The sequence below is a fragment of the Chroicocephalus ridibundus genome, chromosome 19 (assembly GCF_963924245.1).
Source record: "Chroicocephalus ridibundus chromosome 19, bChrRid1.1, whole genome shotgun sequence".
In the NCBI taxonomy this organism is placed as follows: domain Eukaryota; kingdom Metazoa; phylum Chordata; class Aves; order Charadriiformes; family Laridae; genus Chroicocephalus; species Chroicocephalus ridibundus.
In genome coordinates this window covers 8,146,055-8,174,003 of record NC_086302.1, presented here as the reverse complement: position 1 = coordinate 8,174,003, position 27,949 = coordinate 8,146,055, and the positions used below count along the sequence as shown (strand labels likewise).

The 27,949-nt window shown below is 65.0% G+C and overlaps 1 protein-coding gene across 1 annotated transcript in view; it reads left to right on the top strand.

Annotated features, from left to right (window-relative positions):
* FOXO6 (forkhead box O6) overlaps positions 1-26,396 on the top strand; it is a 42,512-nt gene extending 16,116 nt beyond the window's left edge. Inside the window, exon 2 of the mRNA XM_063355824.1 lies at positions 21,471-26,396. Within this exon, the coding sequence (XP_063211894.1) occupies positions 21,471-22,883 (1,413 nt within the window). The 3' untranslated portion in view covers positions 22,884-26,396. The remainder of the gene's footprint in view (positions 1-21,470) is intronic.
* The last annotated feature ends 1,553 nt before the right edge of the window (positions 26,397-27,949 follow it).

The following is a 27,949-nucleotide window of genomic DNA, read 5'->3' as shown; positions in this document are numbered from 1 at the left end:
GCCGGCGGGCGTGGGGATGGCTCCTGGGGTCAGCGAAGGTTTGGGTTGTGGGGAGCTGGGTTTTGGGTCAGTTGGGCAGCATCTGCTGGTGGGGAGGTTTTTGCCACAAAGGAAAAGCAAATTTGGGTCAACCAGCCAAGATAGCAAATTGGCTGAAAGGGGAGGGCAGGAAAACGGGCGGCGCTGGGCAGCCGGGAGCCAGCTCCCGCGGGGCTGAAGGACGGGTCGGCAGCTCTGGTTCCTAGCGATTAATTTGCTTTTACTGTAGGAAATGTTTAAACTGGGAAGCTGGAATGAACTGCTGTACTGGGATCTCAAATACTCATTTCCCAGCGGTGTCAGGATTCGAAGGATGCTCAGCTCTCCTGCGCGGGCAGCTCGGGGTCCTGCCCTCCCCACATCCCCATCGCCGGTGGGTTTCACCCCTGTGTCAGCGGGGACGGGTGTCCCCGGGGGTTCTGGGCAGGGGGGGATCCGTGCTGTACGGCCGGGACAGCATCAGCGTGGGGAGCGGTGGGGCTGGCACGGCGCTGAGCCCTGCGAGGGGCAGACGTTTGCCTTGGTTGTACCCTGCGCCCCGCAAAACATGTGGGTGAGTTATGGATGGACCCGTTAACCATGGGCTGTGCACGGAGCAGGATGAGGCCGTGAGCCGGAGAAAGGGCACAACGTCCTCCTGCCTCCTGGGCAATGGGGTTTGGGAGCTCTGGCGGGTACCCGATGCTGCCTGCGGGTTTGGAGATGCCGGGCTGCCCTGACAGCAGGACGGCATTGCCTCTGCCGCGGCCAGCGCTCGCAGGGAAGGAAAAAGCCATCAAGGCGGCGACGGAGCTGTGGGAGAGGCCAGGGGACGGTCACAGCCAAGGACGGTCAGGGCCGGGTCCGGAGGGCGCGCGGAGGGGCCGAAGGGGTGGGATGGAGGTGTGAAGGGAGGCGAGCGGGGAAGGAACAAAAGCTGCATTGAGTGACAGGGCCCGGCCGCCAGCGGAGCAGGAGCCCGGCCAGGAAAAACAGGGCCTGGAGCAGGGAGCACATCGTGTCCCTGGCTGGGGCTGCGGGGCCCTCGGTACATTCTGTAGCGGAGGAAGCTGGCGCGGGGACGGGCTGGCTCGCCGGCTGCTGCCGCGCAGCTGACCCCGCCGGGGGGAGGCATGGGGGGTGTCCCCCCTGGGCCCTGTGCCCTCCAACCGCATCATGTGTGTAACGAGCCCCGCTGAGACCGGCCAGACCCCCCTCTCCCACTCGTTCGCTCGGGGCGGGGGGTGGTGGGTCGGATGCTCCTCGGTTCTGGGTCAGTGCAGGGGGAGGAGGCGATGGGGTTGGGAGCGGGGGGGGGGGGACGACGGGGACGGGCTTGCAGACAGCGAGCGGGCGCCGTGCCCAGGAATTCGAGGATGGTTTGCAGGCTGCGCTGCCCAGGCAGCACCGTCTAATTCAATTAAAGCTCAGTGTCACGAAGGCGGGAGGCCGGCAGCGCGTGGGAGCCGGGTGGGGGCCCCCGCGGGGAAGGCGGCCGTTTGAAGGGCTGCCAGGTCCCCTGGGAAACAGCCCGGACGTCACCGGGATGGGGGTGTCCCGTTCCCCCCCTCCCCGCCAAATCTGCCGGGAGAGCTGGCACGCTGGCAGGGGGTCGTAGCCGGGCTGGCACCGCTGGCAGATGCCCACAGCCCAGGGACCCCGCGGAGCTGCTGGAGGTGTCCCCCCCAGTTAGAGGTGTTGAGGCGTGACTCCGGGTGCTTGGACCCCTCGGGATGAGCTTCAAGGTGACAGGAGTTCGGAGGGAGCCTTCCTGCTTCCCACTGCTTCCACACCTTCTCCCTGTGCCCCGGCATCCTCCGTCACCCTCCCTGGCACCCCAGCCCATCGCTCCCCCAGGAAAAACCCTAAAACGAATGTCCAGGAGGGCTGTGGATGGGGCTCAGGCGCGGGGCTTCGTCCCCCTGCAGCCCAGGGCTGGTTTGTTCCTGGGGCACCATTTCCTCGTGCCCCTTTTTGGACACTTTAACACCACCACAACCCACCCCCGACACGTTTTTTTGGTGGCTTTGGTTCCAAGTGTCTGATTCCTCCAACTGACAGACAGCCGCGCTGGCAGCGGGGACCTGAGGAGGGTCCTGGGACCGCGAGCGCCGTGGCAGCGAGGGGCTGCACCCCGCGGCCCACGGCGTCGCTGCCGGTTTGCCGGCGGGGCGGGTTGGGTTCTCGGGGCCTCTTGCTCCAGGGAGACTCAGCAGCACTAAAAAACAGCCCCGAAGATGCTTCACGGCCTGACCTGGAGCATCTCCACCCGCCGGCCCCCGCATCGTTCGGGGTGCGAGCGTCCCCCACTGGGGCTGTGGCAGCGTGGGGACGGATCCTCCCTCCAGCGCCCGCGGGACCCGCTGCCCCGGCAGGCTCCGGCTGATGTAATTTTTGCCATTGCAGGTTAAACTGCTCCGCCTCGGGTGGCTGAACTCCTCCGAGGGGGGATTGTTGTGTTCCCGTTGCCTTGCAGCATCCTACAGGGAACCCCGCTGCCTCCCCAGGTGCGGCTGCCTCCTGCGCCGGCTGCCTGCGGTTGCTGATTCATTTTCGGGGCTGTGCTTGGCGCGGGGGGCGGGTAGAGGCTGCATCGGGCATTTTACCCCCCAACACCTCCCGTTGTGGCTCCGCTGACTCCTTACCCCTGGTCCTGCTGGTTTTATGCCTGGTCTGGGAGCATCCCTGCAGCTCGCTGCCTGCCCGGCGCCTACAGCCAGCGCGTATGGAAGCGCAGCCCAGAGACCGCCGTGACGGGCTGCGGCGGTGGCTCTCCTGCCCACCCCGTGTGATCAAATGGGGAGGGGGGGGATGACACCCTGCCTGAGGTAACGGTGCATCCCCACTGGGGGCAAGCAGCTGTTTACAACCACAGGTGTTTGGGTCATCGGGGGAAATCTTGGGGCGTCCACGGTGCTTCTGCCCCCTTGGAGGGAAAAGCAGAGGCTGCAGTTAACCCAAAGGCAAGCCGGGAGTGCTGCTGGGGGTGCAAAGCTCCCTCTCCCTGGTGGGGGGGATTGCTCCTGGCCCCCTGGCAGCCTCCCGAAGGATGGGGTGATGCTGGGGAGCTGCAGGCAGGGGAAGGTGTCCCCCATGGCTGCGGGGAGACAAAGCGAGCGGGCAGCGGCGGCGGGGGAGCGGGCAGCAAAGCGCTCGCAGGGCTCCTCTCCCTGCTGCCACCAGCCCAGCAGAGCAGCCCCAGGCAGGGTGATAATGTCCCCAAGGGGAAAATCCCTTCCACATCACCCGGGCGGGGGTGGCAAGGTGGAGGCCAACCCCATTGCCCACCCCCAGGGCACGTTCCCACCTGGCAGAGGACAGGGACCCCCTTTCAGGAAGGGAAGGCAGAGGGAGCCGGGGTGCGTTGCCGGCCCCCCGCTTCGCCACCCTCCCTCACCTGCGGGATGTCGCCCGCCGTTTCCCTGGCAACGGCGATGGCATCCCGAACACCTCGGGCAGAGTTTCCCTGCCTCCCCTGCGATGTCATCCGCCGTTTCCCGGGTAACCCAGCATCCGGGAGCCGGCGCTGGCAGGCAGGTAGAGGAGGACCTCAGCCCACCCACCGCCTTCTGCCGTGCCCAGCCGCTCGCCACCCGAAAGCAAAGCACCCGTGGAAGGGCCGTGCCTGTGTGGTGGCCCGTGGTGGCCTTGGGTGGCTGTGGCTGAGCGGTGGAGACAGGCTGGCAGGTCCTTTCCAGAGCCAAGGATGGGAAGATACAGCAAATGGCCTTTGGGGGGTGGGAGCCCTGCCTGGCACACACAGAGCCGGGTCCCTGCTCTCCTCCCTGAAGGTGCCTCGTGGGTCAGCCTGGTGCTGGGGAGCCCAGTGGGTGGGCAGCTTGAGGTGGGAGGAGAGGCAGAGATGGGGGACACGGCGCCCGCCACGTGTCCCACCCCGTCCCTGCACTGCAGCTGGGGACTGTGGCTGGGCTCGGGGGGAGTCCCTGTTCCCGAGGGGAGAATAGCCAAGGGAGGCTGAGAGCGTCCAGGAGAACTGGTAATTCCCTTTCCTGGTCACCTCCGAGCGACTGCTCTTGGCAGGAGTTGGTAACCTCCAGGAGGGCACTGGTGAGGCGCGTGGAGCATCCCACTCTGTGCTGGTCCTGGGGCCGTTTTCCACCAGGCGATGCCCTTCATGCCGTGAGCCCGTCCTGGGGTGAACGCAGCGGGCAGAAAAGTGTCCTGGCAGATGCCATCACCCCCCTCGCTCTATTAACAGCTTTGCTCCATCCCATCCCAAGTGGCAAATCCCTCTGCTCCCGGGGCGAGTCTCAGAGGGAGCAGAAGCCCTGCTAAGCCCCACTGAACAGGGGGAAGCGCTGGGTCCCGGGGCTGGGGTGGGGTCAGGAACCCCCCCTCACCGGTTGGGAGCCCCCTGTGACAGTGGCAGCCCCAGGTGCTGTCTCCAGCAGTGGATCAGGAGCCTGGAAATTCCCTCGCTGATGCAGGAGCCCTCAGCCCTGCCCGGGCCAGCTGCGGGGGCCCCAGCCAGGCGCCACGGCCCCGGGGCCGGGGGGGTGGATTGTATTTGGATGAAATGGGAGCCTGCAGTGCGGTGGTGGCCAGGATTTCCCCGTGGATCCTCTGCTCTGCTCTGTGCGCTGGGGCCGGGGGGGTGCGTGCAAGCAGGGGCTGTCTGCGAGGGGGGGTTCTGGGGGTGGAACCCCAGACCTGCTCGCAGACAGCACCTCTCCTGCACCCCCGCGTGGGGTGCATCGCCTCGGGCAGGGCTGGCTCGCTTTGCACTGGCCTGTGCTGCCTGCACCGAGGGGATCCAGCAGAGCGGGATCCTGCGGAGCTGCCGAGGCAGGGGGATGTCCCACGGGGGGGGGTCCCCGTGGTGGAGCTGTGCTGACAGCACCAGCCCCGCAGGGTGCAAGCACATCGGTGCAACCCTGCATGCGCGTGTGAGTGTGTCGATGTGGGGTGACACCAGGGGTCCGTAACCTGCCCAGTGGCCTCCTCGGCCGCGGTGGCACAAGTTGCGGACAGGGCTGTGTGTGCAGAATCACAGAATCCCAGATGGGCAGGGGTGGGAAGGGACCTCTGGAGATCATCCCGTCCAACCCCCTGCCAGAGCAGGGTCACCCACAGCAGGTGGCACAGGAACGCCTCCAGGCGGGGTTGGGATGTCTCCAGAGACGGAGACTCCCCCACCTCTCTGGGCAGCCTGTGCCAGGGCTCTGCCACCCTCACAGCAAAGAAGTTCCTCCTCATGTTTAGGTGGAACTTCCCATGTTCAAGTTTGTGCCCGTTACCTCTTGTCCTGTCGCTGGGCCCCACTGAGAAGAGTCTGGCCCCATCCTCCTGACACCCACCCTTTAGCTCTTGCTGAGCATTGATGAGATCCCCTCTCAGCCTGCTCTTCTCCAGCTGAACAGCCCCAGGGCTCTCGGCCTTTCCTCAGCACAGAGATGTTCCAGTCCCCTCATCATCTCCGTAGCCCTTTGCTGTCCCCTCTCCAGCAGTTCCCTGTCCTTCTTGACCCGGGGAGCCCAGAACTGGACCCAGCACTCCAGATGTGGCCTCCCCAGGGCAGAGCAGAGGGGGAGGATGACCTCCCTCCACCTGCTGGCCACGCTCTTAATGTCCCTCAGGAGCCTGTTGGCCACCTTGGCCGCAGGGGCACATTGCTGGCTGATGGGCAACTTGGTGCCCATCAGGACTCCCAGGTCCCTCTCTGCAGAGCTGCCCTCCAACAGGTCAGCCCCAACCGGTACCAGTTGCCCAGTGACCCGACAAGGACTCAGCGGGTGCCTGGAGGCTGCAGGGTGCCGGCAGTGGGGAGCACTGGGGTGCGGGAGCAATAAGTGGCACGAGCCCCACGCTTGCTGGGGCATGGCGGGGAGGTTGCAAGCCCCCCCCCACTCCGGGCAGCTGATGTGCGTGGGGGTGACCCCCCTCCTGCCGGCTCCCTGCGCTGTGAGTAAGCTCAGGCTGGCGAGACCCCAGCAGCGAGGAGCTGCGGGGGCGGCCAGAGGGGGGGCCCGTTCTTGGCAGGTGCGAGGCAAGCTGCTGCCGGGGGGGCCAGTGAGTCACAGCGCAGGCGGCGTGCGTGTCGGGGCACGCGTCTGCGTGCTGGCGTGGGCGGCGGGGGGCACGGGGGGCTGGGGATGACGGGGTGCAGGGGGGGTGCTTGGGCATTGTAGGGGGAGATGTGGGTTTGGGGGTGCACACATGCGGGGTGGGTGCGTGTTGTGCCCCTGCGCATGTGTCGGGGAGAGGTGTGACGCCTCGCTGCAGGCTGGTGACATCCAGGGGCAGCAGCTGGTGGCTGCTCTTTCTCCCTGGCCCCGGGAAGATGGAGCGTTTTCCATCTCCCCTCCCAGACCGTGTTGGATTTTGGCTCCTGTTCGGCATCAAATGGGGGCTGGGAGCCCCCGGGGAGCTCCCTGGCTGCCCCCATGGCGCGCTGCTATGGGTGTTCTGCAGGGCAGAGCAGGGATGGACCCCCCCATCCCTCTCCTCCTCCAGGACCCTCTCCCGCTCACGAGCCGCCCGCAGCCGTGAGCCCCTCACCCCGTGTCAGTGAGCCCTAAGAACATCCCCCTCGGGGAGCACCCCAGGGTGCCATCACCCCCCTGACCGTCTCCGTGGGTCCTGGCTGTGAGCAGGGTGGGGACACAACGTCTGGGATGGCCGTGGGGCAGGGGCTGAGGCTCTGGGCCATGGCAGGGGGCAGATGGGGGGGAGAGCACTGCCTCCTGAGCAACGGCTGAGAAGCAGCTCTGCCGGCGACCCGCCTCTGCCGCAGCCCCCCCCCCCCCCCCCCGTGCCTCAGTTTCCCTTGGCCGCAGCAGCCCTGGGCTGGGTGGGTGAGGGCAGCATCCCTTCTGCCTGCCAGCGATGGGGCTGGGGCTGCGGAAACGTCCCCGGGGCCCTGCGGTGACCTTGCTCTGCATGCGTGACTTCGGCTCGCCGAGTGTGTGCTGGGGGGGGGGTGGGGGGGGTGGCTTCAAGATGCGACGAGCGTGTGATGTGGGACGCTCGGGGCGAGGGGGCTGCGCTCGCCCCCCCGGTGTCTCCTCGCCGTCTCTTGCAGTGGGGCCTGCGTGTGGCTGGGGACCGCGGGGTGCAGCCCTGGCCACAGACCGAGACTTTTTGGCTGCCTGGGTGACGCTGAAGGCACGGCGGGCTCAGCCCCGCTGGCAGCTCCCGTCCCGGCGTGTCTCGCCCCGGGGTCCGCGTCTGCGTGCGTGAGTGCGAGCACACGGCGCGGGGGGGCTCTTGTCACCGGCGGCCGCCTGCTCCGCGACACCTGGGGGACAGGGCTGCTGTTTCAGAGGTGCTTGGTGTCCCTCGGGGCCCCGCAGCAGAGGGTACCACGCGTGGTGGCATCTCGGCTGTGCCGGCATCTCCAGGTTGCCTTTCCCTCGGTGGGGGGACGTGCCTGGTGCCTTCGGGCTCACCTGGGCCGGGGGGGGGGGGGACATCAGCGTGAGGCCGTTTCCTGCTGTGCTTCTGGCTCTGCGGGGACATGGTGACAGCTGTGACAGTGTCTCATGCCACCGCCTCCCTGTCCCCATCCTTGTGGGACGCTGGCTCCCGGCGTGGTGCCAGGGGGGTGACCACAGGGGTCTCTGCTTCCTGCAGGGGCCGGTTCCTGCCTGTCCCAGGTGGGCTGTGCTGGTGACACAGGGCTTTGTCCCCTCTGTGTCCCATGCACACAGGAAAAATGGAAGTTGGGAGTGGGAAAAAGGGAGTTGTGTGGGTTTTGGGAAGGTTTCTGTGCTGCAGCATGTGCCGAGGGGGGTGCTCTGGCTGCAGGGGCTGGTGTGGGGCAGCTGACACTGGTGGAGGGGACAGGCTGGACCCCGCCGGGGTGGCTGGGGATGTGTCACCTCACGTGGCCGAAGGAGGGGTGGCTGGAGCCGGCCCGCTGCGGGTGTTGCTGCGTGCTGGGGTGTGGAGCAGTGTCCTGCGAGAGGCACAGCGGCGTGGGGACAGCGGGGACAGCGTGCGAACCTGCCGGGATGGACAGGGGTGCCATGGGCTTGACCCGAGCAGGTGGACCCGGCGCTGCTGGTGGCTGGAAACTGCTTGTTATTGTCACAGACATCTTTTAAATAGCGCTTCTTGCAACATCGCTGCGCTGCGCAGCCGGTCCCCGTGATGGATATTTTCTCCTGTCACCCAAAGGCGTTGCATTGCTAAACCCTCTCCTGCCCCGCCTTTTGGGCCTAAAACCTGCAAATTAATACAAATACTTGTTTCCTTGAAGAAGTGGGATTTTTTTATCAGGATAAAACTCTTCCATGAAATGTCTTTCAGCCGAGAGCATTTGGAAGCAGGGATGTCCCCGCTGTCCTGGCAGCCTGTCTGGTCCCCGTCCGCCTCGGGGCTGGGACCCCGGTGCTCCCGCGATATGCTCCCGGCCGTGCTGGCTGGTGGCGGGATGGAATCTCTGCAGGCATTTTGGAAAAGGCACTTTTTCATGCATGGCCTGACCTATCTCCAAGGGCCGCCCTGAGATGCATCTCCCTGCATCTGCCCCGGGTTTGCTGCCGGGGAGTTTGCGGAGCACGGGAAGCCCGTCCCTGCTCTACAGCCGGCACAAACCTTCTGGGGTTGTGGGTGGGACACAGCGTGGCAGAAAGTCCTGGTGGACAACAGGATGACCATGAGCCAGCAATGGGAGGGTCATCCTCCCCCTCTGCTCTGCCCTGGGGAGGCCACACCTGGAGTGCTGGGTCCAATTCTGGGCTTCCCGGGTCAAGAAGGACAGGGAACTGCTGGAGAGGGGACAGCAAAGGGCTACCAAGATGCTGAGGGGACCGGAACATCTCTCTTATGAGGAAAGGCTGGGGGATTTGGGTCTCTTCAGTCTGGAAAAAAGACGACTGAGGGGGGATCTTATCAATGCTTATAAATACTTAAAAGGTGGGTGTCAGGAGGATGGGGCCAGGCTCTTCTCAGTGGTGCCCAGCAACAGGACAAGAGGTAACGGGCACAAACTTGAACATGGGAAGTTCCATCTAAACATGAGGAACTTCTTTGCTGTGAGGGTGGCAGAGCCCTGGCACAGGCTGCCCAGAGAGGTGGTGGAGTCTCCGTCTCTGGAGACATCCCAAACCCGCCTGGAGGCGTTCCTGTGCCACCTGCTCTGGGTGACCCTGCTCTGGCAGGGGGTTGGACTGGGTGATCTCCAGAGGGCCCTTCCAACCCCTGCCCGTCTGGGATTCTGTGAGTCTGTGAAGGGGTTGGCTTTGCTCCATGGGCCCTCGAAAGACCCATGGCTGGAGCTGAGGGACTCACGTCTTCTCCGAGCACCCCCGTGGGGCTGGTCCCTGCGGCTGGTCCCTGGGGCTGGTGTGGGGCCGTGGGGCAGGCGGGGATCTCCTGGAGCAGAGTGAGTCCTTGGGGGACATGTGTGCCCCAGCGCGTGGCCCCGTGCCCAGATTTCCCTGCTAGTTTGGGTGCAGTCCAGCCATGAGGTAGATCACCGGCTGAAAAGCAGTGCAGCCTTGACCGGAGGGTTTGGGGGGGAGGACGGGGCTGGATGAAAACCCCCCAGCGTTTGAGGGTTCTGGTGCCGCTCATGCCAACGCGGTGCTGCTCAGGTCGGTGCATCGGGGCAGGACACAGGGGTGACGTGTGGCTGGGACCCACATCTCTCCCAGTTTTTCAAGTGATCTGAGATGAGGTGGTGGAGGCCCCGTCCCTGGAGACATTCAAGGCCAGGCTGGATGAGGCTCTGAGCAACCTGATCTAGTTACAGATGTCCCTGCTGACTGCAGGGGGTTGGACTGGGTGGCCTTTAGAGGTCCCTTCCAACCCAACACACTCTATGGTTCTATGATTCTATGGGGTTTCCTGGCACCCCATAGGATGGTCGCTTCCCACAGGTGTCCGAGCATCGTTGTGTAAAGCGGGATGGTGCAGGCTGAGCCCCGCTGCTCCCCTCGCCTTCCTCCTGCACGCGATGAAGAGGAGGCGGGTTGTTTCTCTCCCGGGAACAGCCGGCTCCTCTGCCTGGTGGGGTTTGGATGCCCTACGGAGGCTCAGCATCCTGCTTGGGGTGCCTCCTGCATCCCTGGTGGGTGCTGGGTCTCCCCGGGGTCTCTCAGCGTGGTTTGATCTGTGTTGCCTTCGGATCCGGAGCGGCTCGTGTTGGCTCTGGGCGTCCTCGGTGTGGGCACAGGCAGGGCTGCCGCCGGTGCCCGCTCACACCTTGTCCCCAGCAGCCACAGCCCCGGTACCGGGCAGCCGAGGGGAGGCGGCGGGGGGCAGCCAGCGGGGAGTTAAAATGGTACCCGAGGAAAAGGGAGTGCGGCTGCTTTAATTATTTGGCTGCGGTGAGAACTTGGTGTGGAGGAAATTGAACCCAGGGGAAAAAATACTGTAATTTCATGCAAAAATTACATGGCAGCTCCGAGTGATTTACTGCAGCTATTTTGGTGGCCAGCTCTGGGGTGTAATTAGAGTATTACTGGATAAGTGGCTGATGGTGGGGAGGGTCTTTCCAAGGCATTTCACCTGGTCCTGCGTGTTGGAGAGGGGTCTGGGCAGGCTGGGACTGGGGCACTGGGGGGCGGGTGGGTTTTGTCCCCAAGGGCAGGGGGCTTGATGTCTCCCAGCTGGATGCAGGCACCTTGCGGAGCGTCTCTCACCAGCACCCTCGGGACCCTCGAGGGAGGCTCCAGGTCTTCTCCGGCTGTGGGGTGGCTCTCGGGGGGGGACGGCGCGGCCAGGCTGTGCGGGTCTCTCGGGGAAGGGGTTGCCTGGGCTCAGTCTGGCAGGGGATCTGTGCTGGGGGCGGGGGGGGCAGTTCCCAGCACGGGGCTCGGCGCCACGAGGTTTTCCAGGGAGCTGGGAGAGGACGTGGTTTCCAGCTGCGAGTGTCGGGGTGCTGTGAACTGGGAGGCTGGATGTGGGTGCTGTGCTGGCCTGGGAGGGCAGGAGATGCCTGGGGCTATCGCAGGGCGCTGCAAAGGGGGCAGAGCCCGACCCCATGCTCACCCCCTGCGAGCCCTCTCAACCCCCCAGCCCACGCTCAGCATCACCACGGGGCTGGGTACGAGCAGGGCGCGCAGCGGGCTCTGGCACAGATCCCCAGGCAGCAGCGTGCCCGGAAGCACCGCCAGGTCCCCCTGCCATCTGGCCAGGGCAGGTGGCCCAGCAGCCCCCGGCTCCGCCGCAGCCCAAAGGCGAGCGGGCAGCTGTGCCCGGGCCAGCCGGCTCGGAGATGTGTGACACACGGCCACAGCTCATCTGGTCCATAGCCACCTTCCCAGCACCCCACCGAGCCCCCCCCTTCCCTCGTTTGGCGCTGTGTGACGGCAGGGGCACGGGCCATGTGTGGGGCTGGGGGCAGGGAGAGCAGGCAGGAGGAGGGCAGAGGCTCCTGGCTGTCCCCTGCCTCCCACCGAGGCCCGCAGCCCGTAGCCAGGGCGAGTGTGGAGCCAGCCCATCACCTCGGCAGCGGGGCACGCTGCAGCACCAGCCCCGCTCTGCCCGGGCCGTGTCCCTCGGTGGCACCCGGTGCCGAGGCCAGCCCGCAGCCGGGCTCCCTGCACCCACCGCTGCGTGACTGCCCCCGGGGTGCTGGGAAAGGCTCCCCCGCAACGTCCCGTGCTGAGCTCGGCCCTGGGCTCTGCACCCCAAATGTGCAGCCCGTGCCTTTACCAAGGCGGGGGGCTGCGGGGACAGTGACACCGGACTGGGGCCAGGCCACCGCCTGCTGAGCCCCCCAGTTCCCGCAGGAGGGTCCTCGGGCTCCCCAGCCCTGCCCACTCCCTGCCCGTTCCCTGCCCGCTCCCTGCCTGCTCCCTGCCCGCTCCCTGTCCGCTCCCTGCCCACTTCCCCAGGAGGCCATCGCGCCTGCTCGTTATCCGCAGCCACCCTGCTGCGGGCTAATGAGCCCTTTGGGGAGTGCGTGGGGCAGGCCAGGGGGTGCTGGGGGGATCCAGGGAGACAGCAGTTTTGCCGGGGATACAGAGGGATTACTGCGTTACACACCATCCCCAGGGGTCCACCGCTGCCCGCGCGGTCCCTCTGCTCCCCCCGGGCACAGCCTGGTAGCTCCAAGGATGGACGGTCCCAGCTGGGAAGACATCACGGTCCCCTCGGGGTGCTGGCTGGGGCTGCCCCATGGGACAGGGCTTGGGACAGACAACGTGGGGTGAAGGGACCTTTTCCCCACCAGCCGCAGCGGGGACTGGCACTTCGGGTCCCCCCGGTCCTGAACCAATCCGGGGAGGGCTGTGGCTGGAGGAAGAGGAGGAGGAGGAGGTGTCACGCACAGCCCCAGCAAAGTCACGGCGGGTTTCGGGGCTGCGCTGGCCCCATCAGAAGCCCAAGGCTTTGGCCAAGGGAGCAGCGAAGCGGCGCGGGGGGTGTCTCTGAGCAGGCTGTGGGAGCGGAGGTGTCATCCAGGCGTCCCTCCAGCGCCGAAACCACCCGATGCCAGTCTTGACGCTGCCCCCACGCATCCACCCCCTTCCCCCTGGGCTGGAGGAACCCAGCCCCCGAGCCACCTCACTGGGACCTGGTGGCTGGGCTGGTGTGAGCGCCAGTAGCCGTAGTGGGAAGAGAGGAAGATGCTGGTGCTGTGTTATCCCCCTGGGCAGCAGAGGAAGGCTGTCCCGCAGGGGGTGGGCGCTGCAGGTGCTCCCCGGGCTCTCAGCGAGGTGCCCGGAGACGGGGACAAGGCAGGACCCGCCGGGGCAGGGAGGATGCTCCTGGTTTTGAATGGGACATGGGGTGATGGCAGCTGGCTAAAATAAACCGGCTGCCATGGCAACGGCAACACTCCCATTGCAGAACTTGGTAGCAACCAGCTGTTTGGCAGCAGCGGTAACTGGGGCCGGGAGAGGGATGCTCAGCCGTGGCGACCACCTCTGCTTTGGTGGCACCCCTGCCACCGCTGGGATGGTTCCAGCCTGGGCATAAGGTGTCTCCTGATGTGGCCAACCCGCGCTCTGCCAGCTCTGTTCTGGCTGGGGGGTGTGCAGAGGGTCTCATGGAACGGTTTGGGTTGGAAGGGACCTTTAAGTCCATCCAGTGGCACCCCCTGCCCTGGGCAGGGACACCTCCCACCAGCCCAGGTTGCTCCAAGCCCCGTCCAACCTGGCCTTGAAGCCCTCCAGGGATGGGGCAGCCACAGCTTCTCTGGGCAACCTGGGCCAGGGGCTCACCCCGCTGCATGGCCCCAGCACAGAAAGGGCTGAGCCAAGCGCCCACCCGGGGCTCGGCACCCACCCGGGGCTCTCCGGCCTTTCCCAGTGGGGCACGTGGGGGCTGCCGCGTGGGAATGCCCCGCTGAGCATCCCCGGGCTGTGGGGCGAGCGCTGGGCACAGGGGGCTGCCTGGGGGGTGGCGAGTGCTGTGTGGTTTGATTTGCGTCAGTCGCTTCTCCGGTGGGTTTGGGAATCGCTTGCGGAGCCCGTGGTCAGGGAGGCACCGAGCCAACTGCGAAACGCAAACTGGACTGCCGAGTCCAGCGGGGTGGCGAGGAGGAGCATGGTGTGGGAGGCCCCCGGGGGTGGGGGGCCGCAGCGAGCCACGGGGTGGTGGCAAAGGTGGGCCAGGACCAGCCCGGAGCCAGGCAGGGGACGGGCTTCTCCCTGGGGACCATCCAGTGCCCATCTCTGTCCTGAAACCTCCCCGGAGCCCAGGCGGCCACAGCCAGGGTCCTTCTGGCTTTGGGGGTGTGGGATGGGGCTGGTGAGTCCTGGCTGTGGGTCGGGGTCACGGTGATGGTTTCCACCTGGACCTTCTCCTTCAGGAGAGGTTGGTGTTGGCGCACCATCCCCCAGCCCCAGGGGATGGCAGAGGAACATGGGCAGGGGGCAAGCATCTGCCCCGGGCTGGCCCAGCCTGGCCCCACAGCGCGGGTTCCCAGCTCCACTGCTACACCCCACAGCTTGGGGCTTGCCTGGAGCCCCGCTTTGCCCCACGGCATCGTGGATCTATGGGGCAGGAGGGCAAGGCTGGACCCCCTGCCTGCTCCCTGCCCCACTCTGCCCCGGGGGGCGGCTGGAGAGGGGCTGTGCCCGGGGGGTGGGTGGGGGGTGGGCTGCAGCGTGGGGACCCCGTACGCCCCAGCTGCCCCTCTCCACGGCCCAGCGCACGCCTGGGGGATGATTAGCGGCTCCTAATGAGATGTTGGCTGGGCTTCGCGCCGGCCGTGGTGCCTGAGGAGGCGGGAGCTGCTCTGGCCCGGCCATGCTGAGCGGCCTCCAGGCTCCTTGCGTGTCAGCCACCTGCGACGGAGGGTCTGGGACGGCCGCGGCCCGTCACGCCTCTAATGGGCATTTGGTTCAATTAGCAGCACGTCAGAGCGGCTCTGCTCAGGCGACGCACTGACCCGAATACACTCGCCTCCGCTCGGCAGCCGCCAGCGAGACCCCCGCGGTGGGGAGGCGGGAGCCCCCCGTCTGCACCCGCCGTGCCCTTCCCGGGGGCACCGGGCAGCCCCTGCCGTCCCCCTGCCCAGCGCCGGCAGCCATGCCGTGGGGAGGGGGGGGACACGCTGGGGGGCGACACAGCCCCAGCTCCCCAAGGGGGAGATGTCAGACCCCAGCTGGGGTGCAGCGAGCTGGCTGTGGGGCGCATGAGAGACTGCAGGGGGGTGGGGGGTGGGGGCTTGTGGGGCACTGCAGGGGGGCTGGCTGTGGGATGCTATGGGGCACTGCGAGCGGTGATGGAGCGCTGCAGTGGGTTTGCTGTGAGATGCTGCTATAGGGCGCTGCAGGGATATGGCTGTGGGGTGCTATGGGGCGCAGCATGGGGTGCTGTGGGGCGTTGCAGAGAGCTGGTTGTGGGGCAGCTGCATGGCTACAGGGCACTGCAGAGGGCTGCCTGGGGGTGGGAGGGGGCAGCGCAGAGGGCTAGTGGGGGGGTGCTGTGGGGCAGTCCCACGCCAGCGTGCTATGGGGCTACCACACTCCAGCATGCTGTGGGGCAGTGCAGAGCACAGGCTGAGTTTCGGAACAGAGGAGATCCCATGCACGCGGCAGCTCCTCCAAACCGCCTCGCTGAGCCCCGCGCCGGGGGCTGCTCCTTGCCGGGGAGCTGGCATGTGCCACCCCAGCCCGGGGACGGCGGGGAGATGGGGAGATCAGTGGGGCTGCCCGCAGCAGAGCGGCCGGTGGGGATTCACAGCCCTCCTGAGCCCCGTGCGCTGCTGCTGCCAGGCTGCATCCCATCCTTGGGGAGCCTGGTGCGGAGCCGTAGGAACCTCGTCACGCGTTAGGCTGGATTTACACTGCCCTCGCCCCATCTTTCTCCTCCGTGCCACTTCCCCCCCGTCGGGGCTGGCGCTGGGTTCACCCACCTGCGCGGGGGGGCTGCCGTGGCGGGGGGGGGGTGATGTGCCTGGGGACTGTCGGGGTTCTCATCCTGCGCGCTGCCTCAGGCAGCTGCTGTCAGCACGGACTGTCCCTCCTGGTCGCGGGGTTGGGGGGGGATGCTGTGAGCATCTGGGGTGCTTGGCATCCCTCTGGCGCGCGGGGCGGGCGGCCATGCTGTGCCAGCTGCCATCTGCTCGCCAGGCAGGCGTGGGCCGGGCTCAGGATGCGGCGCTTCGGTGCCAGCGCCGGTGGGCTGCACACCCCCACCAGCCGCTTCGGGCAGGAGGGAGGGGACAGGGCCCGCGCCGATGGTGGCGAGTAGGGCTGGCCATCCCCGGGGGATGGTGCCAAGAGGCCATGGTGATGGCCATCCTGCACTTAGGTGCTGGTGCCCATGGGCAGTGCCGGTTCTTGGGCAATCACTACGTCTTTAGGAGTGTCACCGGTGACTGTTCCGTGCCACCGCCAGCCCTGCACGGCATCCCCTGGGATGAGGCACCATCAGGGCTGTCGGCAGCATCTGCCCCCTGGAATATTTCCTCCAACGCTGGCAATTTTTATGTGTGAGAAGTAAATAAGCATCAATTAACCCCCGGAGCCACCCTCGTGCTGCCAGCGAGCGGCCGGCAGAGCGCTCGCTCGTTAGTGGCCCTGTCGCTGCTTCCTCCTGTTAACCAGCGTGCGAATCCCCGCCAGGTAACGGGCTCATTAGCTGGATGGACCAGCAGCCCTGACAGACGGATGGACCCTGACGCGCCCTGGCTGCAGGGCTGGGGGTCACTGGGAATGCGCAGGGTCTCCACGAGCACGACTGGGCTCTGCTGCCATTGGGAGGGGTAGATTGCGCCGGTGGGGGGAAGGCTGGGGTTTGGGGGTTTTACTCAGAAAAACCCCGGGTGACGGGGGGTGGCAGTCAAGGGGGAGTGACGGGGACAGCAGATGGGTGCAGGGGATGTGGCGGGGTCCACAGAGCCCCCTTCATTTGCTCTCCCCAGCTCTGGCCCGCAGCAGGGCTTGTGCAATCCTGCTCTGGCTGGAATTGCGCTTGTTTCCCCCAGCCCGTGCTCCCCCCGGGACACGCAGGAGAATGTCCAGCCCCCCCTCGCACCCCGAGACCCTGGGGGCATCCCCAAGCTGGACCCGCCACTGGGATGCTGGGGATCGGTGGGGCGCTGGGGATGCTGCAAAGGGCACCTCGGTGCCTGGCGTCGATGCCCGTCTCGGGTCCCCCCCGCACCCGCCGCCGCGCCGGGCACAGCCCCGTGGGCAGCGTCTGGCCCCTCCGAAGGACACGGAGGGGGACACACAGGATCCCAGCCATCCCGGCCATCCCGGCCATCCCAGCGATGCAGCAGCAGCAGCGGCAGAAAACATCGCTGCCAGATGCAAATTGATAGTCAAGTCACTCATCCAAACAATAGGGTCCGGCTAATCCTTTTACAATGGGACTAATTGCTAATCAGACCGATTTCACACTGGCTGTTCCCCTGACAATGAAGCTCCGTGGAGAAGGGCTCCTGGGGGGGGGGGTGAGGAGGCTCAGTGAGTGCCCACAGCTCCCCCCAGCCCCCTCAGCCCCATGGCAGCCCCTGCAGCAGGGCCAGCCCCCCGGCAGATGGGTACCGGGATGGCACCCGGGTCTTCCAGCTTGGCAAAGCCTCCAGCAGCCCGTGGCCAGGGGCTGGCGCGGGCTCCAGCCTCATCCTCCCTTGGTGCCAACCGGGGCTGAGCAGCACCTGGGTCCGCCTGCAGCACCCGGCAGCCCTGGTGCCACCTCCAGCCCTCACCTCCACCACCCCGAGCATCCCCTGCCCCTCCGCGGAGCTACGGGGGGCGAGGGCTGGCGCCTGGTGCCGGCAGTGTGCCCAGGTGGCCAAGAAAGGCAATGGTGTCCTGGCTTGTATTAGAAATAGTGTGACCAGCAGAAGGAGGGAGGTGATTGTCCCCCTGTACTCAGCACTGGGGAGGCCACACCTTGAGTATCATGACCAGTTCTGGGCACCTCAATACGAGAGAGATCTCGAGGTGCTGGAGTGAGTGCAGAGGAGGGCAACGAAGCTGGTGAAGGGCCTGGAGAATAAATCTGATGAGGAGCGATGGAAGGAGCTGGGACTGTTCAGTTTGAGGAAGAGGAGGCTGAGGGGAGACCTCATCACTCTCTACAACTACTTGAAAGGACACTGTAGAGAGGTTGGTGCTGGTCTCTTCTCACAGGTCATTAGCGATAGAACAAGAGGTAATGGGTTCAAGCTGCAGCAGGGGAGGTTTAGGCTGGATATGAGGAAAAAATTCTTCCCAGAAAGAGTGGTCAGACACTGGAATAGGCTGCCCAGGGAGGTGGTGGAGTCACCATCCCCAAATGTGTTTAAGAGTCGTTTGGATGTGGTGTTGGGGGATATGGTGTAGGGGAGAACTCTGTAGAGCGGGGTTGGTGGTTGGACGCGATGATCCCAAGGGTCTTTTCCAACCTGAATGATCCTATGATCCTATGATTCTATGATTCTATGATTGGGACATGGTGGATGTCACCCCCTGGCATGGGCTGGATGCGGGCTGGGTACCGATGCTCCTTGCCTTGTGCCGTTTGGGTGCCGTGGGGCTGCGGTGCCACGTAGGGCCAGGGTGCCAGGAGGGTCTTGCTGCTTTGGCGAGGGGCCTGAGCCATAGGAGCAGGGCAGGCAGGGCATGGCAGGGCGACATGGGGACAGATGGGGACGGGGAGGGAGACACAGCAAGGGTGCAGGGCCCGGCCAGCCCTGCAAAGGCGCAGGCTGCTGCAGGAAGCGGCGGGGCTTTGGGTCGCAGGGCAGAGAGGGGCAGAGCAGTGCCGGAGGCGTCATGGAGACCCTGGGACTGGCATCAGCCTTCGCCTGCTTCCCCTGCACCCTGCCGAAAATCTGCCAGACACTGGTGCAAGGCAGCTGCTGCCAGGGAGGTATTGCCTGCCCTGATGTCCCCTCACACATTGTCACACTGCCAGGGCCTGGGCAGGAGCTGAGCCCCACATTTCGGGCCGTGTCGTCATGGACTGCTCCCTGCCAGCCCAGGGCTGCGTGCTGTGGGATGCTGGGGGCTGTGGGATGCTGGGGGCTGTGGGATGCCGGGGGCTGTGGGATGCTGGGTGCTTTAGGATGCCGGGGGCTGTGGGATGCCGGGGGCTGTGGGATGCTGGGTGCATTAGGATGCTGGGTGCTGTGGGATGCTGGGTGCATTAGGATGCTGGGTGCTGTGGGATGCTGGGGGCTGTGGGATCATAGATGCCGGGGGCTGTGGGATGCTTTAGGATGCTGGGTGCTGTGGGATGCTGGGGGCTGTGGGATCATGGATGCTGAGGGCTTTGGGATGCTTTAGGATGCCGGGGGCTTTAGGATGCTGGGTGCTGTGGGATGCTGGGGGCTGTGGGATGCAGGGGGCTGGGGGCTGCCGGGGTGGTGGTGGGTGAAGAGGTCCCTGCCTGCCTGGTGTTAATAAGCTCCCGTCCCGCCCCCGTGCAGCCCCCTGCCCTGCGCCGTGCACCCCGAGCCGTGGCCAGCTGAGCACATCGGGGTGCTAATGAGGAGAGAGCCAGGCTCGCCGTGCCTTGCACTTAATTGCTGCTGTCTTTTGGCTGTTAATGAAGCTCCGCTGCAGAAGAGGCAGCAGCCTGCCCTCCCCTCCTCTCCCTCCGCAGCCTGACCCCGCCAGCCCGGTCCCCTGCCCGGCACCAGCCCCGCCATGGCTCCAGGTCCATGGGTGGTGCTGGGTGCCTGCGTGCCCTGTGCTGGAGCTGCCAAGCAGAGGGAGTTGCAGAGGAGGTTATCACCCTGATGAATGTCACCCCCATCCAGCCGTGGTGTTCCCAAACCCCCCAAACCCTGCTCCCTCTCTCTGTGCCAGGCACGGCAGCTCGGCCCCAGTCATGCAGAGCTGCAGCATCTCCTGCCTCTGGGGCTGAGCAGACCCGGGGAGCGCTGGCAGGCGAGGGACCCCCTATATCGGGGGTCCCCAAACCTACAAGGGTGCCCAGCAAGCCCTGCCGGGGTGTCCCCACACCCCTGGATGATGTGTGTGGGTGCAAGGTGGCACCACGGGGCTGATCCGGCTGGGGGCTCTGGCTCTGCAAATGCAATGATGGCCACATGCTCTGTCCCCTGCCACTTGCATCATGGCTCGGTGGCATGGAGAGGAGCTTGGGTCACCCTGTGGCTGAAGGGAGAGGTGTCTGGGGGGGTCAGGGAGAGCTCTCCCTGCCAGGCTGGCTGGCCCAGGGCTTGGCTTGCTCTGGCTGACGGCGATGAGCAGTGGCACGGGCAGCCACCGCCGCCTGTCCCAGCCTGTTCCCGGATCCGTGCCAGCCACGGCCTGCCCCCTCCGCAGATGTACCGGGGGCCGCGCAGGAAGGGGTTAACGGCTAGCCCATACCTGCAGTTGCATTTTAAAGATGTGAAATTAAAGCCCGTAATTTATTCTCCCCACACACGAAGGAGCAATTAGTTCTAAACACGGCTTAATCAGTCAGCGCGAGATTGATTTCTGTAGACTTGGATTTGGTGGCTGCTGGCGAGGAGCCAGCCTGGGAGCAATCTCCAAATAAATGAAGTGCAGAGAAGTAAGCCATTACATAATATGATAGATGAGGCTGGAGCTCACTCGCCTCTTCATTAGTATTCCGCTGTACGCCAGCAACGGCACCAAACTTTCTCCCCGGCACCTTGGTTCCTTCCCCCTCCCCGTCCCCCCGCGGCTGGGCAGGGGCAGGAGCAGCTCCCTGCCCTCAGCAGCCCCTGCCGAGCCCCCAGCCCACGGCAGCGCCGCAGCACCGCGGGGTGATGCTTCTCTGGGCTCTGCGTCTTCCCTTTCCCCTGTGGACCCTGGGGAAACTGAGGCACGGGGAGCTGGAGCGGCATCCCACGGGCTGCAAGAGGCAGATGTCCTCACCCCCGCTCTTCCCCTGACCGGAGCTTTGAAGGCATCTCCCCAGGGTCATCCCAGCACGTCACCCCGTGGTTAGTGGCAGCTGGGGATGCTCGCGTTGGGATGTGGCCCTGGTGCAAGCTCCTTGCCTCCTCCTGTCTTCTGCACGGCCATCCCCGCTCCGGCCCGTGCGCTGCTCGGCGCCGCAGGGCAGACGAGAGCCAGAGGAACGGAGTGCTGCTCGGTGTGAACCCCCCCGCGGCGCTGGGTGTGGATGCAGGGAGCCAGGATTGTCTGGGAGCAAAGCAGTCCCCCGCCTTGTGTGGGCAGTGGGGTTTGTAGCTGGCGTTGCAGACCCTCTGTGCTGTGGTACCCCCAGCTTCTTGGGCAGGGCTTGTGTCTTCTGTCCCTGTCCCAGCCTGCAGAGGCGCAGGGAACCAGACGCCCTCCGCCTGCGCTCCCGGCCCTGCTGGCAGAGAGTGACGGGCGTTTTGGGGACAAGGTCTGGCTTACCCGGTGCTGACACGTTGCTTTGGGCTGTGGTGGTGCCGATGCATCACCCTGCCCGGCTGTGAGGGAGGAGGGAGCACATCACAGAACGATGCTGGGCAGGAACGTGGGTTTGGAGCCAGCTCCAGAGGGTCGGTGTGGGGCAGTGTGTGGGGAAAGGGAGTCCCTCTGCCCATGGAGCTGGTGGGGTGGGGACAGGGGGCTGGGACCTCTGCCGAGATGCTGGTGGGCAAGGCTGTGTGGGGAGCATCCTGGTGGGCTCTGCTCCCAGAGTGGTGGCCAGGGCTGGGAGGGATGGAGAAGACCTGGACCTGTGCATGGTCCTGACTCTGCCTCTGCTTTCCTTGTCCTTTCTATGTCCTCTTTGCCTTGTCCCTCCCCAGGCTCCTGCCAGGGAAGAAGAGTCCCCCGAGACCTGGCCTTGCCTGCTGCAGGGCTGGTGCAGGTCCCCGGGGTACATGCTAAAGACACTCCCCCCACTCCCTGCCATGACAGTAATCCTGCTGACGATAGACAGCGGATGGATGCAGCAAAGGGCCATGACCCGTGGGCTCCTGGGCGTGAAATGCCTGGCAGCGCTGTGGGAGAGACCCCCCAGCTGAGCCCGCTCGGCCCTGCCCCTCTGTGATGTCCCAGGGGATGGAGCCCAGGTCTCCCATGATGCCCCGGGTACCCCCAGCCCTGTGGTCATCCCCCTCCTGCCTGGGGCTCTGGAGCCGCTGCTGACCGTCCCCTCTGTCCTTGCTGTCTCCGCAGAACTCCATCCGGCACAACCTCTCCCTGCACACCCGCTTCATCCGCGTGCAGAACGAGGGCACCGGCAAGAGCTCCTGGTGGATGCTGAACCCCGAGGGCGGCAAGACGGGGAAGACGCCCCGCCGGCGGGCGGTCTCCATGGACAACAACAGCAAGTTCCTGCGCATCAAGGGGAAGGCCAGCAAAAAGAAGCAGCTGCAGGTGACGCAGGAGCGCGGGGAGGACAGCCCTTCCTCCCAGCAAGCCAAGTGGTCGGAGAGCCCCGCGTCCCACGCCAGCGACGAGTACGACGCCTGGGCGGACTTCAGGACGCGGGCCAACTCCACGGCCAGCACACTGAGCGGGCGCCTCTCGCCCATCATGTCCAACCACGAGCCGGATGAGCTGGAGGAGGACGACGGCACCCCCTCCTCTCCACTGATGTACCCCAGCCCCTCCAGCACCATGTCTCCTTCCCTCAACGCCCGCTGCTCCGTGGAGCTGCCCCGGCTGACCGACCTGACCGGCACCATCAGCCTGAACGAGAGCCTCGGGGAGAGCATGCTGGAGGACCTGCAGGACGGCTACACCATGAGCCCTTCGCAGCAGCTCCCCCCAGCCGCCCTGCGGCAGCGCAGCTCCAGTTTCACCTTCAACTCCAAGTGCTCCACCATGGGGGCCGCCACCAACACCTACTGCGGGACTATCTACAGCCAGCCGGCCATGAGCCTCATGCGCCGCCTGCCCATGCAGACCATCCAGGAGAACAAGCAAGCCACCTTCTCGCCCGTCAGCTCCTACAGGAACGCCTCGCTGCAGGACCTGCTCTCCTCCATCTCCTACGCGCACAAGGAGAGCATGGTCCCGGGGGACCTGCCCCTGCCGCAGGCCAGCCCCATGGTGCCGGCCCGTGGCCACAGACACAACCCGTTGCTGTGCGGGAGCGGGGAGCAGGGTTTGTCCTCCTACCCGTCCCACTCGGGCTCTCTCATGAAGAGCAACGCTTTGTACCACCCGTCACCAGCCGGTCACCACCCTGCGGTCAACACCAGTGCCTTAGCTAATCCTGTCAGCCTTATGAGCTTGCCCAGTGACACGTGCAGCATGACGGCCATGCCGCACCACGGGCACCTGCATTCCTACGCTAATAACCAAGGGGCACACATGAGCTTGCTGGATTCGCTGCAGGGCCCCTACCCGGGGGCTGTCCACCCCCCAGTGTTGGGCCAAGACAGGTTCCCAGCAGACCTGGACCTGGACATGTTCAACGGGAGCCTGGAGTGCGACGTGGAGTCGATCATCCTGAATGACTTTATGGACAGCGATGAGATGGACTTCAACTTCGACTCGGCTCTCCCACCGCAGAACGGGCTCAACGTGCCCGCGCTGCCCGGGGGTCCGCAGCCCACGAACCAGAGCTGGGTGCCCGGGTGACGCCCGCCCCAGGGTGGGGGGGCGCTCACCACCGAGAAGCCACGAGGGGAACATTGAGACTAACTTTTTTTTTTTTTTCCTTTCTCTTCTGCCTTTGTTTGTTAAGATGGGCTAGAGCCATCGGCCGGAGCTTGAGGTCGAACACGAAACACAAACCATAGGGTCACATGTTGAGACGGGGTAGGGCCCCCAGCCCACACGCATGCCCCATCTGCTGGGTCCTCCTGCGAGCATCCTCCGCAGGATGCGTGGGAGAGGCAGCCGGAGCCCGGCGGGTGCAGGGGCGGAGCAGGAAGGGAAAGCCTTTCCAGATGGTCCCAATGCCCCACTGCGATGGTGCCAGTTTGGTTTGTCCTTGGGCTGGTTGACAGAGCGGCGACGGCTGGTGGCGTGGGAACCCCCTGTGTGGGCACCCCGCTCTGGAAAGGGACCTTTTCTCTGAGCCACCGCGGAAAATGAGTCCTCTGAGTAGAAGTATCAGGAGTAGGGAGCCTGCCCCAGGGCAAGGGAGAGCTCATCACCCTTAAATCCAGGTGGAGATCCGAGCTCTGCCAAGCCCGCGCGCCCAGGCCACCTCTGCTGCGGGGCTCCTTGCGTGGCTCCAGGCAGGTTTTCCTCCCAAGCAGTGAGAAGGGGGGGGGTTGGCGATGGAGGGCGCGCAACCTGCAGCCCTGGGGACAGCACCTCAGTAGCCCAGGTGCCCGCCGGTGGCTGGGGGTGCCACGGTCATCACGCCTGCCCACGGGAAAGCTGCAGCGCCCTGCCCGGAGCAGGCATGGGATGCTCCTGCAGGGGATGGTCCTGCTGGGAGTGACCGCTGCTGGCCTGGTCCCCTGTGCCGGAGGCTCAGGGGGAGCTCACAGGGTCGGGGAGGGGTGGGTGTATTTATTTGATTTCATGCACTCTTTTGCCATTGAGTTTTTGCGTTGGAAGGAAGGAAGGGTGGAGGGCAGGGAGAGGAGGAGCGGGGCCGTGGGCTGTGGGGAGGGCTGTGCCCCATTGCAAGTCTCATCTTGGCTTGGCCGTGGCGCTGGGTGTTGGATGGTGGTGTGGAAGCTGGGGGGGCCGTGATGTGGGTCATGCCGGAGGAGGGGGTGTGTGCGCGAGAGGAGGGGAGGGATGCGGTGGCTGGTTCACCCTGCCCCAAGCCTGGGGGACCCACGCTGCGTCCCCTACGTGCAGAGCTCAGGGAGGTGCCACAGGGCTCGCAGCCGGGGCTGTGGGGGTTTCGGGGGGGGGGTCGCTACTGGTTTCAGGAGTGACTCCAGCCAGCAGCCAGCATGCCTGTCCCGTGGGGCTCGCTGCCCATCCCCAGGGATGACAGGAGAGCTGGTGCGGGGGGCTGGCAGCAGGAAGGGGCAGCCCTGGTGCACCCATCTGCCAAGGGCCAGTGCTCCAGGGGGATGGGGAGCAGGAGTCACACCTGGTCCTGCTGTGTGTGGGGACCCCAAACTGTCCCCACTGCTCTGCGGCCAGGGGTGAGCCAGGGACCCACCGCCCTCCTGCACCGCGTGGCGAGGACTGCCGGCTGCGGGGAGCTCAGCCCTGGGGCAGCGGGGGTTTGGAGCACGGCGGCCGGGCGGAGGAGATGGAGGGACTGGGAGGAGAGGCGGTGGGAGCTGCTGCTCTGTCCCCCGGGGCTCAGCCCGTCTTCCTTCTGGGCACCACAGGCTTTCTCTAACCCCCCGCTCCCCACCCCTGGGGTGCAGCAGGATTATTCCACTGAACCAGCACATCCTCCTGGCCCAGCTCTTCCCTCGCTCCAGCACCACCTCCTCCACCGTGGGGCGGGCGCTGGGTCCCACCCGGCCCCGGGGGGAAGCGGGGGTGCTTGGGGACGGCAGGGTGGGACCCAGGGTGGGCACCTCCTGCTTCTCTCCTGACCCACCCGGCTGTGGCAAAGCGCGACAGAGGGGCCCCACGTGCCACCATTCACCTTCGCCCTGAGCACACGGCGGGCATGGTCTCTAAAGACATTCTTACAGGTTAATTAATTATGTTTACATTATTTGATCATGTACAGAATTTAATATATTCTATTATATATAATCTTTCTTGAATGCTTTTTTAAAAAGGATTATTCTTTGGTCAGGATCATTACCGCATTCGTTTTATACACCACCTCTCGTTTCAGGCGTACTTAAAATCGTTGGAAACTGATGGCAAATGGCTATTTAATACCCGGCACCCGGCTCTGCGCATGGCGGGGGTGGGGGGGAAGGAGAGGCAGGGAGGGCAGCTGGGGCTGCCAGGGGAGAAAAGGGGGGCTCTGCCCCCTGAGCATGGGAGGAAGGAAAGGGGTCCTGGCTCTTCCAGGCATCCGCTCTCCAGGCACACCTCCAGCAGCACACCAGCAGCCGGGCAGCGCGGGCCGGCGGGGGCTCCCCCCGGCAGTCGGGCACTTGCAGATGGGATGCTCAGGCACAGAGACCCCCCCCCCCCCCCCCGGCACAAACCCCTTCAGTGTCACAGATACGGGGCCGACCATCATCGCGGAGGGGAAGCCACACCAGCAGTAGGAGAAATGCCCCCCCTTCATTGTCCCGCGCCTGCCCCGCTCCCCCCGGCTTGCCTCCCCCTGCCCTGCTGCGTGGTGCCCCCGGGGCATCCACCCCCCCGGGGCGCGTCCCATTGCCAAGCTGTCTTTGTGGTTCGTGACCGTGGGGTTGTCGTGTGTGCGGTGGAGTCGTGTTGGTAAGCGTCGTGTGTACAGTCTCGTCGTGCGGTGCGAGGGACGGCGGGCAGTGGGAGGCAGGAACAGAGACCACCCCCCCCAACCCCCTCCCCCCCCCCCCCAAAGTGGCTGGGACCCCGGGGAAGGCTGGAGGGGGAGGCGAGACGGGCTGGCCCCGCCGCAGAGCTGAGGGATGCCGGGACCATGGTGCCCGGATCGGGTGGTGGTGGTGATGGCACGGGGGTGTCAGGGCTGTGCCCATGGGGCAGGCAGGTCCTGGGGGTGCTGGCGCAGCCGTGCCCCCTGCGGCTCCCACCGCCCCGCTGCCGGCGCTGCTGGAAGGGGAAACCAGGGCTTTATTTCGTTGGCAGGGGCTACAGGTTCCCTCTCTGGAAAGAGCTCCCCGAGCACAGGCCACCTCACGTCCCACCTCGCTTGGCTTCAGCCTCCCCACTCCATCACCCCCTCTCCCTCCCGGCCCCCCCCCCCCCCACAGGACAGCCTCTGGGGACAAGGAGCATCCTTTGCTCTCAGCCCTGCTCCCGCCAAGCCCCAGCCCTTCCCAGAGCGAGAAGCCGGTGTCGAGGGGACGCTGAAGGGACCCCACCGGTTTGCTTCATACGGCAGTTTTCGGTCCGTCCTTTCCCTCGTATTTATAACTGTACAGACTGGGGGGGAGGGTCTCTGACAGGCGTCATCTCTCACCACGCATCTATCGTAGGCAATGGTAACTTTCTTGATCGTGCTATTAGAGTTTGTGTATGTGGCAATGTAAAGAACTGTGTATAGTGCATTGTACAGCATATTTTCATGAATAAAATTGTTTTAAATATTGCTTATGTGTGTCTGAACTGGGGCAGTGCTGGACCAGTGAAGCTGGGGGGCCTGGGGAGAGCCAGCGAGGAGAAGAGGTGACGTTTGGTGAAGCTGAGCTTGCAGCCAGCGTGGGGACGGTCGGGCTGAGGTGCTCGTGCAGTCCCGCCTGGACACAGAGCTCCGGACATTCTCCTGGGCAGTTTATAAATATACATATTTGCTGACTTTTAACAATATTTAACAATATTTTCTGAGACCGACGGCCTGCCTCAGTGTCACCGCTGCCCGGTGCAGCGGTGGGTGACAGTGCCCAGCTCGTGGTGGTGCTCATGCCCTGCACCCGCCGCCCCAAGCCCCGTCGCTCCCTGAGTGCAGCCCCAGCCCCTGGCCTGGAAATCCCCTTTTTCAGCAGCTGTGGGAGCTGTTTGAACTGAAACTTCCCCTTCTTGTGGGTGAATATATTTCCTGTCCTGGGAAAAAATTGCCAAAGTGACTGGAGTCTGTGGCTCCTAGTTTGGGCAAGGATTTGGGGTCTTGGGGCAGAGTGGGTTGGGAAGAAACCTCTGTGGTTGAGGGCTCAGGTTCAGGGATGGGTCTCTGCTTTAAGACCCCTCAGTCAGCCCCGAAAAGCGGACTTGGCCACCCAAGGGGCTCCCCAGAGCTCATCAAAGTAGGCTGGAGAAGCTGAAACCCCTCTGAGGACTAACCTGATCTCCTTCTGTGACAAGGTGGCCCGCTTGGCGGATGAGGGAAAGGCTGGGTGTTGTTTACTTGGACTTTAGTAAAGCCTTCGACAGGGTTTCCCACAGCGTTCTCCTGGAGAAACTGTCTGCCCATGGCCTGGACGGGCGTACGCTTCACTGGGTGAAAAAATGGCTGGAGGCCGGGCCCGGAGAGTGGTGGTGAATGGAGTTCAATCCAGTTGGCGTCCCGTCACAAGTGGTGTTCCCCAGGGCTCGGAACTGGGGCCTGTTCTCTTTAATATCTTTATCAAAAACCTGGGCAAGGGGATCAAGGGCACCCTCAGCAAGTTCGCAGGTAACACCAAGTTGGTGGGAGCGTCGGTCTGCTGGAGGGTAGGACGGCTCTACAGAGGGATGTGGACAGGCTGGATGGACGGGCTGAGGCCAGTGGTGTGCGGTTCAACACGGCCAAGTTGGACTTTATGATCTCAAAGGTCCTTTCCCACCTAAACGATTCCATGGTTCTAGGTGCTCTCAGGCACAGAAAGCTGCTGCCAGGCACCGAATGGGCCAAGGGGACGGGTCCCCTTCCAAAACCCCTGTTCCCATCCTAGCGCTCTGGCCAGCCGATCTCTGCTCCTCATCCTGCCTCTCCTCGGGGAGGTTTTTGGATGGCTTCTCTGAGGGCGCTGCAGGAAAGGTCACTCATTCCAGGTCACTCAGCACCTGAGCTCCCGATCCCATGCATGGCTCGAATTCAACTTCTCCCTTGATAAACAGCTACAAGAAAGGTGGGGAAACTGAGGCAGCCTCCAAAACCTATTTCAAAATATCCCCCCCCCATCTCCCCATCCATCTGGTGCCTGGGGGAAGGGGCTGTTGGATGTGGTTTG